Source organism: Strigops habroptila, chromosome 10 (assembly GCF_004027225.2).
Source record: "Strigops habroptila isolate Jane chromosome 10, bStrHab1.2.pri, whole genome shotgun sequence".
NCBI classification, from domain to species: domain Eukaryota; kingdom Metazoa; phylum Chordata; class Aves; order Psittaciformes; family Psittacidae; genus Strigops; species Strigops habroptila.
In genome coordinates, this window is record NC_046359.1 from 22,109,970 (window position 1) to 22,123,308 (window position 13,339).

A 13,339-nucleotide genomic window follows, 5' to 3' on the forward strand; every position below is an offset into this window, starting at 1 on the left:
GTAGAATATAGTGAATAAGACAAGAGGAAACAGCCTCAAGCTGCGCCAGGGGAGGTTTAGGTTAGAGATTAGGAAAACTTGCTTCACCAAAAGGGTATACATAGGTATAACCTATAACTTCAGAAAACACTCTTTTGCATCTGTGCTGTACCAAGATATTTTTAACATGAGTGTTCTTTATTTAGCAGTTCTAAAGACATTAAGGAATAGTGGAGGTTTACAATAGAGTCTTTAAGTCTTGTACACCATTACTGAATTGATTTTTATTCCAAAGGAAGATATTGCCTGTTTTATTATTGGTAGTCTTTTTTCTCTAATACAACTTTGAGCTGTCTTAGGCACAATATAGATGCCAATTGTGAAATTCATCATTAGCATTATCATTTTTCAGAAAACTTGTAGATACCAGTTGAGTCTACCATGCTGTCTTTACATGTTAGCGGACTGAAGGTCCTGTGGCAGCTGTTTATGCAAAAATACACCCCTTCAGAGGTCATTTATGTTTATTTATGATTTTATTATCCATCTAGATTACTTTGTCCAGTAAGTAATTGCTTTTAAATTACTTTATCCCTTTTTATGTCATCTGGACCTGTTTTCCTTCTATCATCTATTGTGTCCACCTGTCATGGCATTAGACCTACCAGCCAATATTCTGATTTCATGTTACCCCAGTGTCTAGGGAATTATAGTGGCAGTTACACATAAACCAGCTCATATCTTTTATTCTCGTTTTATGGCAGCCACCAGAATCATAAGTGGGAAGTCTATAGTTGTCAGTTCTCTTTCATCTAATTTATCTATTAACGATTTATATTTGCATTATATTTGAGAGTATCCCTAAACAGCTAGTTGGACAATGTTCTTCTTCTGATAGTATCTGTAGAGGTGGCCTCTGAATCCCCGATTACCTTTGCATCTATCCCACTCAACAGGAGGGATAGTGTATACCCTCTCTGTTCACGTACATTCGTTAGCTGCTTGGCTCGGCCAGATATTTTCTATGTCATTCCTTATCAAAATATGACACGATTCTTGCATGTTTGTGTAAATTGTTTTCTTAGGTCTTCCTGTCTTTGGAAGACCTTAATTTTATGATAAATTGTTTGGGTGTTGAGTACAGGATTCACCACCTCATTTTTCCCAACCTTCTTTCAGGGCAGTCATGATTTTCCAGCAAGTGTAACTTATTCTCTTCCCCTCCCTGTACCAGTCACCTCTTTTAAGCAACTTTTGCTGATACAGAGGTCTCCCTTGTATTTGTTCTAGAATTTTAGATCCTTCTCCTCCACCCATCTCATCTTCAAGAAATGGTATCCAAGAGAAAGTGGTTGTGGATCCCAGTTTTTGTTAAAGGGAAGTTCAGCTGGAACTGGTAAGACCAAATACAAATCCAAGCACCTGTATCTTCCAGATTTCTATTCAGGACTTGACTTCAAGTAACCTAGATAGCTGGAACAAAGGTCAAACAAAGACACGTTAAGGGTTCTGCAGAAGCTTTGCTATGCCTTCAGTTCTTTCCTTAGTGTCTTAGGTACTTCGGTTTCTGGCTACCATAGCCAACTTGCCAAGTTGTTCCTTCTGTGCTTTAGCAGACCACTTTTCCGTCTCAAGTGTTATCTGATCATCCAGTACCATGGTGGTGTAACATCTTGCGTTGAATTGGAGACTCTGATCCTTTCTGAAGAGGCAGGTTTGTATCAAAGGAAATCACTACACTGATGCCAGTTGAACCCATCCCATGTCAATCTCAGGCTTACAATAGGGATTAGTTTGTTTTAACAGTTGATGAAAAGGCTAAATAGAACACAGCAATTTTTTTGAAGTTTCATAGTACCTGAAAATAGATGCTAAGGCATTTCATGTATTTTAGTCTTTTAAAGAGAAATCCTCAGAAATTAGGAAACAGCAAATACTTTTCCCAGAAAAGCCATTTTTCTTCCTTTAGGTCTGAATACCCACAAAGAGCAAGGATAAAAGGGCAAATGTGTGACCTTTATAGGTGACCCATGTTCCATGTCCATCTTCTCCATGTTGGTCTTCCAGGGGATGTAATGAATTACTGAATTCAAAGTTCAGGCAGTCCCCTTCTTCCTCTCTTACTTACAGCTGCCTCAGCAATTCCTAGAAGTTCTCACTGTGATGATAGTTACTGCTGCCTTGGCGTCCAGCCTGACAATGTGGGTTGGTTTGGCAAACAACCATATTTTCCTGAAGTCTACAAATGAGAAAAAGATGATAAGTATTATTTTTATTTTTTTTTAAAGCCATCTCAATAAAACCTGAACAGAAGCTCTTGAAGCACAATGCATTTCTGGAGCCTGATGGCTGACTTCTGAGTGTCAGAGACCTCTGACAAAGAGAGGACACATGAGAAAGTTTTCAGAAAAGATAAGATGTAAATATTCCACAGAAGAAGCTGTAAGACATTGTAAATATAGGCGTACTTACTTGCATCTCTTATAAGATCAGCTCTTTGAACCTGCGTTGCATCAGTTAAAAGTACACATCCATGCTCTTTCACCAACTCCCAGGAAGTACTGAATTGCAGAACCTTTAAAGACAATACTACAAAAAGGAAGGAGCACATTGCCCATAAGACTAAAAACCCTAGCATTTGCACAGGGGGAAGAAGTATTGCTCATAGTTATGCACGCAGCTTCCTTTTCTTATGTGTGAGTTTTTATGGAAAAGTACATGTAGTACTTTAATCTGACCATGTGCTGTGTTAATAGTGTACTTACTCCTTCACTGTTAAGAAGAAATTTTAACCCTGATAAAGTACCTCTTAATTGTATCTACTTTTAAGTGGTGTTTTATGCTTGAGAGTAGAATGATACTGTCATGTCTATAGAATCTGATTTTGTTTGCATTTTTGACAAGCAAGCTCTTTCACTTATTAATAAACTGATAGACATACCTTTCTATTACAGATTTTTGTTTTCACTTATCAGTCTAAGAATTAGTGTATACCATGATCACAATGAATATTGTTCTCCCTTCTCCCCCCAAGACTCCCCACTCTACTTTGTTCCATTTCTACTTAATCAGTTTTTAAGTTGTTTGGAAATTGAATAGGTGATTTATTTCAGAATAATTTCTGACTTGAACAGACAAATTTCTGTTCGTATCAATCAATATCTAATCTCTATCAGAGATCAATAATGATTTTGACAGTTGTCTTCAAACTCAAAACTGCCTGGGGAGATCCACAGGCAAAATAAAGCAGTAGAATTATCACTTTCATGTTTTCATTTTTAGAAGGGAACTAGACATAAGAATTTCCCAGCAGCTTCCAACAGTACTTAGAGCAGATAATAATATCAACATTATTGAGGTTACATCAAAAGAGTTTGAAGTTGCGTTTCCTCTAGAAAATAGTGGGAAACATCGTATCGGACTTCACCAGTCACAAATTGCTGCTTCCTTTCTTCCTTCTTAAATTATTTAATATTTAAAAAGAGGAACTGAAGGTTGAGGATTGTTTTAAAATAACAATCAGTATTTCACTACTCTTCCATGAAATGTCACTGGTGGAATTTCAAGCATCTTGTTTCTAGAAAAAGGTTACAGCTCTTGCATACGTGGTTCCCATTACATGGAAAAGGTCTCATTAACTAAAATAGACTTGTTTGCTTTCTGAAACCATTGGATTCTGAAGCAATCTTCTGGTCTTATTTTTAAATTTCGTCTATAATGGAATAAATCCAGAAGCTAAATGTTTATCTAATGGTTTCCCACATTTTGAGGAAGGGCTTATTTGCCTCCTCTGGACAGTTTGCTTTCTGGCCCCTCTCACAATTCTAGCTGAACTTCTGGGATGGAGGTGTCCCACTTGCTTTGTCTTTGCCTGCAGTGTCACTTTCTGAGCTTATCTTTTCTATGACTGGCATTTGGTTGATTCCCTGTCTGGAATCTGTAGCTTGACTGGTTTAAAACTCATCATCTTGCCTGCTTAACTTACATCATGGCTTCAAATGTGAGTAACATGGACATAATCCTTTGCCAATTTCGTGAGATTGATATGTTAATATTTCATTTTGCTGTACCATCATTTCTTACACTCTGTGCTTGATGATAAGGGGGGCCTCGCATTTAATGTCTTTTTCTTGCCACTTTCAAGCTTTCATAATGCTGGGAATTCTCTTCTGAAAATTCCTTATTTTACAGTATCCTTATGTGTATATATTACTAATGGATCTTTGGGAGTTGTCTCTAATGTATTTAGGTAACGGAAGTGCTAATAATATTAATGCAAATTGTATTAGATTCCTGCAAGGAAAAAAGGAGGACCATGATAAAAATCTCCACAGGAATGTGATGTATGTTTCAGGAACGTGTTTCTCTAGTCTCAGTGCTTTAGATTTAATTTTATTTTGATCCTCAAAATAATCCTTTGTCCCTCTCTTCAACACACTCCAGCCCCAACCTTCCCATTCACTGGTACTAGATCTTTTTTTCCAAGGTGCCTGTTCATATTTTCATAACCGTCATGCTTTGTGCCTGGAGAACTCTTTTGATCCTACCATCAAAACGGCTTTTCTGAGGCTAACCAAGCACTTCTCTCTTTTCATCTGTTTAATAACAGAAGTAAATGAACCAAGATAATTGGATTTTAAATAAAAATTGTCATTTACAAGTATTCAGTTTGATTTTTTTCTTCTTCTTCTTTTCCTTTTTTCAATTTTGGTGACATAAAATTAGAAAGGAAAAATGATGATTTAAAAAAAACCCCAAAAAACTAAAAAACCACCTAACCAAAACCCTCAAACATAAAAGAAAGTAACGAAATTACTTGTTTTGAAGAACTTAAAAACTGAATTTTAAAATCAGGCCATTTGTATTACTGAAGCAGTTACCTTCCTCAGCTGGTTAACGAACATCATCTTGTTTCTGATTCTTTATATACTGAGCCTTCCCTTCCTCAGTTGTTCAAATTTCTAGAATTTTTGTTGTTATTATGCAGTTTTTTTTTTCTTTAACATGAAGAACTAAAGACAATTCCTTTTACCGGCCACATTGATTCCATATTTTCAATATTTCAGTACAGTCGGCTTCTTGCTTGGGATTCTTTGTTCCTTCCAGGCCATACCACCTTTTCAGGCTGCACTCCATGAAGTCTCTTGCATGACTGTTTGATTCTTCTTTTTTTCTTTCGGGACTATTTTGTTAGGGGAAATTTGACTCTTACAGGACTGTTCTTCCTCGTTAAAAGGACATGTTCTTCTTGACTTGACTGAAGTGCTGTTACGGTATAACGCCCCAAGAGATGTGTTTCCTTAGAGCCCTTGCTAATAAGATGTGAAGGGCAGATACTGAGTGCCAGCTCCTCAGTAATTCAGGTACTGACCTCCCTTTAATCTTGGCACTTTTGGATGCCACCATGCTATTTGGTGCTGCAGTGGTGTCAGTGCAGGCTTTGTAAAGGGAGAAAGTGATGTATAAAGTTATGTTCTCTCTGGGAAGTTTTCCTTGTAGTAACTTCTGCTGTGTCTGTTTTCTGTAGGCAAGTTACAGTTATAGAGGGGGCAGCTCAGAAGCAACATCGTGCATGTTACTAAACAGCAGTCTGAACAGCTAAATTTTATAGAAGTTACTTTGAGAGGGACCACGGCCAGGTTTATCACAATCTGGCCTGCTAAACTTCTTCAAACTCAATGCTTAATATCAAGCCTAAGATACACACGCCCTGCAGGTGGATAGCTGTCTGTGACAGAGCACAGATCTGGACGACAACTTCTCTTCCGTCTGTCCCTCTGCTCCAAAAGGCGCTGCAGAGAAACCTAGTACTATAAAGCTCATTTTTCTCTCTTACTGAGAACGGGATCACTTATTCAGAGTTTCCAGATGTTGTTGTTTTGGCAGTGCAGCAGCCATGCTTGGCTACCAGAATTCCTTGGGTTTCTTCCTGAAAGACTTCTGTCTCCAAAACAATGTTTTCCATGTTAATAGTCTGGACAATGGTCAAAGGTTTTGCTAGCAGAGCTGGCTGAAAAGAATGCAGACTATTTAAAAGTCCATCTGAGACCATTTGCTGCTTTGACATTCTCCTACGCATGGATTATTTTTTAACCAAATGGGAAGTCAATTTATAAAATTTTGGAGGGTGGGGTTTTGTTTGCTTACACTGTGAATGAGTATGTGAAGCTTTGATTACTCTGAATGGGAGGGAGTCTTTTCTGCAGAAAGGAACATTGGCTTCCACCAGTCGTTTAAACATCTTTTTCAGCCTTTCCTCTGGAATATTGTCCTATCTTAAGTTACTTAATCTGGTGATTCATGTTTTCTTGTTGTTGGGTTTTGTGTTTTGGTTGGTTTGTTGGTTTTGGTTGGGTTTTTTTCTTTGGGTTTTGTTTGTTTGTTTGTTTTTTTAAAAAAGCAGTTGACTGGGAAGAAAATGAGAAAAGTACAAGTTATCTAATTTAATATTCTTCTGCAACTCAAATCATCAATGATAATGAATGAGAGGAAAAGAATAGAGAAGATACAGGCATGTCTGAAAAAGCTTACTATTAAGGCAGTAAAACTAAGATTGGTAATTTCAGCTCACGACACTTGGAAAATCAAGGTTTGCAAGTACATTTCCATCACTTGTGCCATTTTCTCTGTGGAAAACGTGAATTTTCAGGAAGTTTGATCTACCTATTTTCCCAGAGATTATCTGGATGTGAGTATAGGATGAAGTGAAACTTAGTATTATTATCTAGGCTTTTAATATCACTTCTGTATTGTGCCTGTACTTCTTTTTTCTGTTATACGTGTTTTAATTTTTTTTTCTTTCTTTAGTAATATGTCCGTGCTTATTTCTGTGTTTCATTCTCCTCACAAGGCAAAGGCATCTTCTAAAGCGATGTTACGGGTTTGTTATAAGATACAAATTCCTTGAACTTGACAGTGCTAATTGGTTTTGGGGTTTTTTTTCACTGATTGCTGAAGGTTGTCTTTCCCTTCCCGCCCTTCCCCCCCCCCCCCATTTATTGGGGCAGCAAAAGATGAGATATTAGTACAGAATTCTGCAAGATGGCTTAAAGTCATCTTAAAGGGAAGCTGCTTTTTAGATTCCATGTAGTAGAAGCCATAATGCTTTTTTTTCCTTCTACATCTCTGAAGGCAAAGGGTATACAGTAAAAAATAATTAGATTCTCCTTTTTCTTTTTTTTTTTGTATTTATAAATAAGTTGAGAAGAAAGTGTTAAAAGCAAAAATATGGTAAATAAAACTTATCTACTCATACTGTTTTATTGGTTTAGTTCATTATCCTTCACTATTATGGTAAGCACAATACTATAAAAAAAATCCTTGAAATGCCAGTTTTAAAACTGTCACTGTACTGTAGTATGTATGTGCACATAGACAAATTGCTTCACTTTATCTTGACATATTTAATGTAATTTGTGAAATGTGATATAATTAATATTATATTTTCAAGGACACATCCCTTTATAGTAACATACTGCTGTAATGCAATATTTTAAGAATCCTTTTCAGATAGTATAATAAAGGTTTGGTGAGATTCCTTGACTTTGCTTGTATTTCTTCTTGCAAACTTCCTTTTGAGTAATACCTTACAGTGGAGAATAGAACATTGTTATCTAACACTAATGATGTTAAAAGAGCGAGATATTAAAACCCCATCTGTTGAGAGGTACCTCTTTCTCATTCATGGAACACTGGTCTGAGATGAAATGTCTGTTAGGGAATTAAGGAGACATACAGAGGTGAACCAAACTTTTTAAGCATAGAGAATAAGAAAATACATCAAGTGCTGATGATGCTTTTTACTAATGGGTGGTTTAATGTGGGGGTTGTCTTGGAATACTTAAAATAGTTGAAATAGTTATTAACAAGTAGAGTTCTTATTTTCACTTCTTTAATTCATAATTACAGGATCTTCTGCTGAGTTCTTTTTTTACCTTTTCAAATGCATGTGTATTTGTAGCATGCTAAATTCATCTACCAGTTAAAAAAAAAAAAAAAAAAACAAAAAAAACCAAAAAACTGTGATGTGCAGTTGAAAAATATAAGTGCTATTCCATGAAGTTTCTCAGCGATGATATTTGCATATTTCTCTTTGTTAATTTTGTCTTGCATTCTGTTGAATCATTGCTGCTTATCCCTATAATGTACCCCATTGTTTGGGGAAAGGACTCTGTTAGGTATAAATTTACCAAAAGTCTTAAGTATTTGACTTTTAAACTGTTATGTTAATCATAAAGCAAAGAATCTGAAAACAAATGTGACTATTGTCTATCTATATTTTATGTATTCCAGTTCTTTAGACTGTTTTCTTAAATAATCAAATAAATACTACTTACATGAAGAAAATACTCTTTAGAATTTTTCCAATCTCTGAAACTAACTGTAGTACTTAATATACCTAGCCTCCCATGTTCTTTAGCATCCCATGTAGTTGGTTGACCCTCCACAAACTGAGGGCAGCACCGTCACAACCCAAAAGAGAACCTGCAGTTCTTCTCATTTGGCTTAGATTTAATGATTCTTTATGGTCTTCCTTTCTTTTTAATTATTCCCTATATAAAACTGGGTATAATACAGTTTCCTAATAAGAGAACACTCTTCTGATGAGTGGGTGCAGTTACTGCTATTAGTGTTTTACCAGTTTTGCTTCTTTTGAAGAGAACTGGAAGAGAAGCCTTAATTTTGCAAGTCTGGAGACTACAGTTATTTTCAAACAATCTGGAACCATGGTTTTCTACATTTTTAAATACAGCACTAGAGAAGTGTTGATATTGCATAGTACCACCTTCTTGTTTGCTTGACCACCAATCAGAGTTTAGATGGTTAAAAAAACCCTTCAGGTTGATAAGCTATCTATCTTGGTTGTTGGGTGAATGAAAGATGATTCTAAGATATGTATATGCTAATACTGGAACTTGTGCTCTAGCTTTCTGTTTTCCTCTTGCTTATTCTGTCCCCTTGTAAGTGGCTTCATTTATTTATGGGGTTTTCCTTACTGTTCTTTGGTTTCAGATGCGAATGTCTCTCTGGTTTATGTGGTTTCCCCATGTGCGAGGCAGGCTCCATTCCCCAGATAGTCTCACGTGGAGATGGAACACCCGGCAAGTGCTGTGATGTCTTTGAATGTGTCAATGGTACGTAAAGCTTTCTCTTGCACATGGAGAGGAGGATTTTATCTATCTGTAGAAAATGCTGGGCATGTGGTTATTTTTACCATGTTATAAGATCCAAGAGAAATAATTCTACTGAACTAAGTCCAGTTAGAAAGAACACGAGGGACGTGGTGCTAGAGTGAGTCCAGAGGAGGCCACAAAGGTGATCGGAGAGCTGGCGCACCTCTGCTACGAAGACAGGCTGAGAGAGCTGGGATTCTTCAGCCTGGAGAAGGAAGGCTCAGGGGAGACCTTATAACAGCCTTCCAGTACCTAAATAGGGCCTACAAGACACCTGAAGAGGGACTTTTTGTAAGGGAATGTAATGATAGGACAAGAGGGAATGGCCTTAAACTAAAAGAGGGAAGATTTAGATTAGACATCAGGATCAAAGTCTTTATTGTGAGGGTGATGAGACACTGGCACAGATTGCCCAGAGAAGCTGTGGCTGCCTCATCCCTGGCAGTGTTCAAGGCCAGGTTGGACAGGGCTTGGAGCAACCTGGTCTAGTGGAAGGTGTCCGTGCCCGTGGCAGGGGGGTTGGAACTAGATGATCTTTAAGGTCCCTTCCAACCCAAACCATTCTATCATTCTAACTGGAAGTACAGGTGAAGATACTTAAGTGGGAAACTGTCATTTGTAAGTTGTGTTTCTTTAATTTCTAAATTTCTAATTTTCTTTCTAATGCAATTTTCCCTGTGACACAGGGAATTAGCAAGATTTCTTCACTCCATTTTATTTTTTTTTTAATATTTATTCAGCAATAATTAATCTTGTTTGGTGGTGCATGTGTCATATGTTTGAAACAGCTTTTATTCTACATTCTTCCTTGCTTATGCACATAAACATAGAATGAGATAGATTGCCCCAGGAGAATGTTTGTGATATTTACATGGAGCAGTATTTTAAATGCTGTTTCAATATATATATAGCATATATAATGGGACATTATACATAAAAATTAACTTCTTTCATATGAATAAAAGAATTTGTATCAGGAAGAATCACAGGTTCTTTAGCTTTCAGGTGAATTCTTTCACTGTTTGCGATGAGATTGTAGCTATTGTAGAATTAAATGCAATTTACTTAATTCTTGTTTATATTCTGCCTGTTATACTAAAGTAATAATCATCTTCCATTGTTTCATATTCAGGTCATTTTGTTAAAGTATCATTTCTGAATTTGATTTAACTGTGTGGCACACCTCAGTGCTATGTTTGGTTCAGGATTTACTTTTATACTTAGAGCAAGAAATTTGAAGCCATTTTCTGATAGGGTATCTTTGCTGGTGTAAAACAGTCTCAAAGGTGGAAGCCACGTTGCTGTTTCTCTTCAGTCTGCATGTTATTTGTGGTACTGTTACCGAAATTGTTGCAGTATATATCATATCAGGTGTAAGATGAAGCTGTTTAAATTGCCCACTTTTTTTGTTCTTAAGTCATTTTAATATCCTGTTTCCAAGGAGGAATTATATTCATTTTTCATTCTTAACAGTGAATTTGGACTGTCTTAGCACTGTTGCCCTGTGCATCATTGCTTTATTGCTCACTGTAACGGACTCCAAAGGTTCATCCTGCTTTTGGATCAAGATTTCTTTTTGAATCTCAGGCTTTCCCACTCCTAACCTTCACCTTAGTAGCCTATGATCTTGAAATGCTAACAAGTGCAGAAGAGATACATAGGTACCAGTGACAGATGGAGAAAATAATCTTACATTGATAGGCTTAGATCAATTTCTTCACTTCATTACAAAAAATTGCCATCAAAGTAACAAGAGCCAAATCTGCAAGATCTAGGACATGCTGTTCTCAGTAGTGAGGGTGGTTAGCTGTTGCCACAAATGCTGGGAAGATGCTGAATTCCTTATCTTCATCCTTTTCAGTTAGGCTTAGATGCTTTTCTTAAAAAGCATGTTTTAATCAAATGCAAGTTGATGGATTTAATGATGGTAAGTGGGTAAGTTTTGTAATCAGTGTTACTAGCAAGTTCCATTAGTTACTTCTGTGTTTGAAAACCCCTGAAAAAAGGCAAGAGGATGGAATAAAAAGGACATTTGCACAGTCATGTTAGTATAGTTTTCCTGCTGTATGGTATCTATTTAATGTTAGAATTAATTAATTCTGTTGGGGGGCAGGGAGAGGAGCAGTCAGGAATAATACTGATTATCTGAGTTACCTTAAACTCAGGTAATAATGAAGCTAAAAATAAAGGCATCCATTATGAGTAAGTGTATGTAGACTGCAAAAAATCTGTTTTGTGTATTGTGGGGTAATTAAATCGTGTATTTATGTAACCCTAATGATGTGCAGGGTGTTAACACAGGCCAGCCTTCTGCAATATTTATTGCAAGTATGTGTTAATGTGATAGATGCAGAGTTGCGTGTTCAGAAAGAATATGGGAAGGCTGCCTTGATTATGTATGGAAGAGGTCTGCTCTTGTTTCAGAACAGCATTGGCCAGTGTTGAGGCAGTAGTTAATGAATAAGGGCAGCAAAATACGTGTCATGTAGAGACTCCTTAGTATGTCCTCTTTGTCAGCATTTTTGGGATGATCAGCCATGCTTTCACAAATGTCTTTGCTGGATTTAATATAAAACTCATTTAGAAGTCCTGTGATATATCTGTAGATTTTGTGTGGTTATCTTTGTTACCAATGCACACTGTCTCAAACTAGCTTTTGCAGAATGGTTTGGGTTGGAAGTGACCTTTAAAGATCATGAAGGGACCTTAAAGATCATTTTTGTTACTCTGTCTTAGAAAAGTGTATTAATCTGAAGCAAGAGGAACTTCTGCACTAGTTACTCCTTGCAGGTTGTGGAGCTGTTGTTCCTGTTTGATGATAAATGCAGCAGTAAATCCATACACTGCTGTATTTATAAAATATCAACTTATAAAATCAAAATTTTTATGCTTCAGAATTATACTGAGTGGGTCGTTACGCCTTCCATCATGTCTAATCTACTGTTTCTTACAGTTTCTGTATATAAAAACCATATAATTTTATAGACATTATTTACCATGAAAACAACATTTATTCCTCCTTGGAAATGGTCCTGACATTTTGATTTAATTGAATCTTATTGTTAAGTACCAACTGTCTGTGGCTGTTTAAACTTTTATGGGTTGAGTTTCTTACTGAATTTTTTTTTAATATAGGAAATAATTTAGTGCTGAGAACAACCTTCTCATTGGTGACAAAAAAAAAAAAATTACAGAAAGCTGATGTTCCTAATAGTTCTGTATGATGTTTTTATCATTGTGAATATATGCAGAGATCAGAGTATTTTATGTAAAAATGTTATACTAACTGGAGACATAAATTTGTGCTTTTTAAAACACCACTGCGGTCAAAAGAATTCATCATTACAGTTAGTGTACAGCTATTACTGTCATTACAATGCAGTTCTTGTCCCAGAGGTTAGTCAATTAAAAAGGTCAAATTTGAGGCATGTATTATATGCTTGGTTCCTTTATTTTCAAGGAAAGCATCTTTATAAATAAAATAATTCTGTGTTGTTTAGGTTGTGGTGGGAATCAAGTCAAAGTTCCCTTTTGATGCATGAAGTTCTTCTGTCATGATTTATGCAGTATGCGTATTTGGGGCACCCCAGAACATACCGTGCCTGGTCTTTGGATGTCAAAATGATAGCTTGGACAACAATGATTACCACAAGTTTGTTGTTTCTTGCTCCTTTTTCCTTGTCAGAGAAAGGTCTTTACTGTTTAACTTGTAAATTTAACCTTGCAGCTCTCTGGAACTGTTTGCACTGTGATTGTAAATCGCATTGATTTACAATGCAATAATGATATGACTGTGTCAGTCATCTTTGCTGAGACGATGCTGGCTGGCTGTTTCTCGTAATCTTACTGTCCTTGATGACTCTCAGGGCAAGTCCGAGGTTGCGCATGTAACAGAATTGTAGCCTGAAGGAGAAAGAATCGTGAATTGCTAAATTTAAATCTCTGGCTGCCATCAAATAGCATAACTAGAGGTATAGCTGATATAGCTATATATACCTCACTACTTGTTGCATATGGGAATCAGCAATTAGTGTAGTGGTGTTCAGTAGTAAAGTTTTCAAGGAAGAGCTACATCCATAGTCAAATGTGCTCATTTCTGAGAAGTGTGAAGTAGATACAGAGAAAATATGGCAATGTGGGAAATCTATAGCAAATAATTTCATCTTAATATATGAAACTGAAAATGA

At 36.5% G+C, this 13,339-nt stretch overlaps 1 protein-coding gene across 1 annotated transcript in view; it reads left to right on the top strand.

The window, feature by feature from the left end:
- The window catches only part of CRIM1 (cysteine rich transmembrane BMP regulator 1), a 188,459-nt gene that overhangs the window by 104,777 nt on the left and 70,343 nt on the right, over window positions 1-13,339 (top strand). The window contains exon 5 of the mRNA XM_030498818.1: window positions 8,992-9,113. Within this exon, the coding sequence (XP_030354678.1) occupies window positions 8,992-9,113 (122 nt within the window). The remainder of the gene's footprint in view (window positions 1-8,991; window positions 9,114-13,339) is intronic.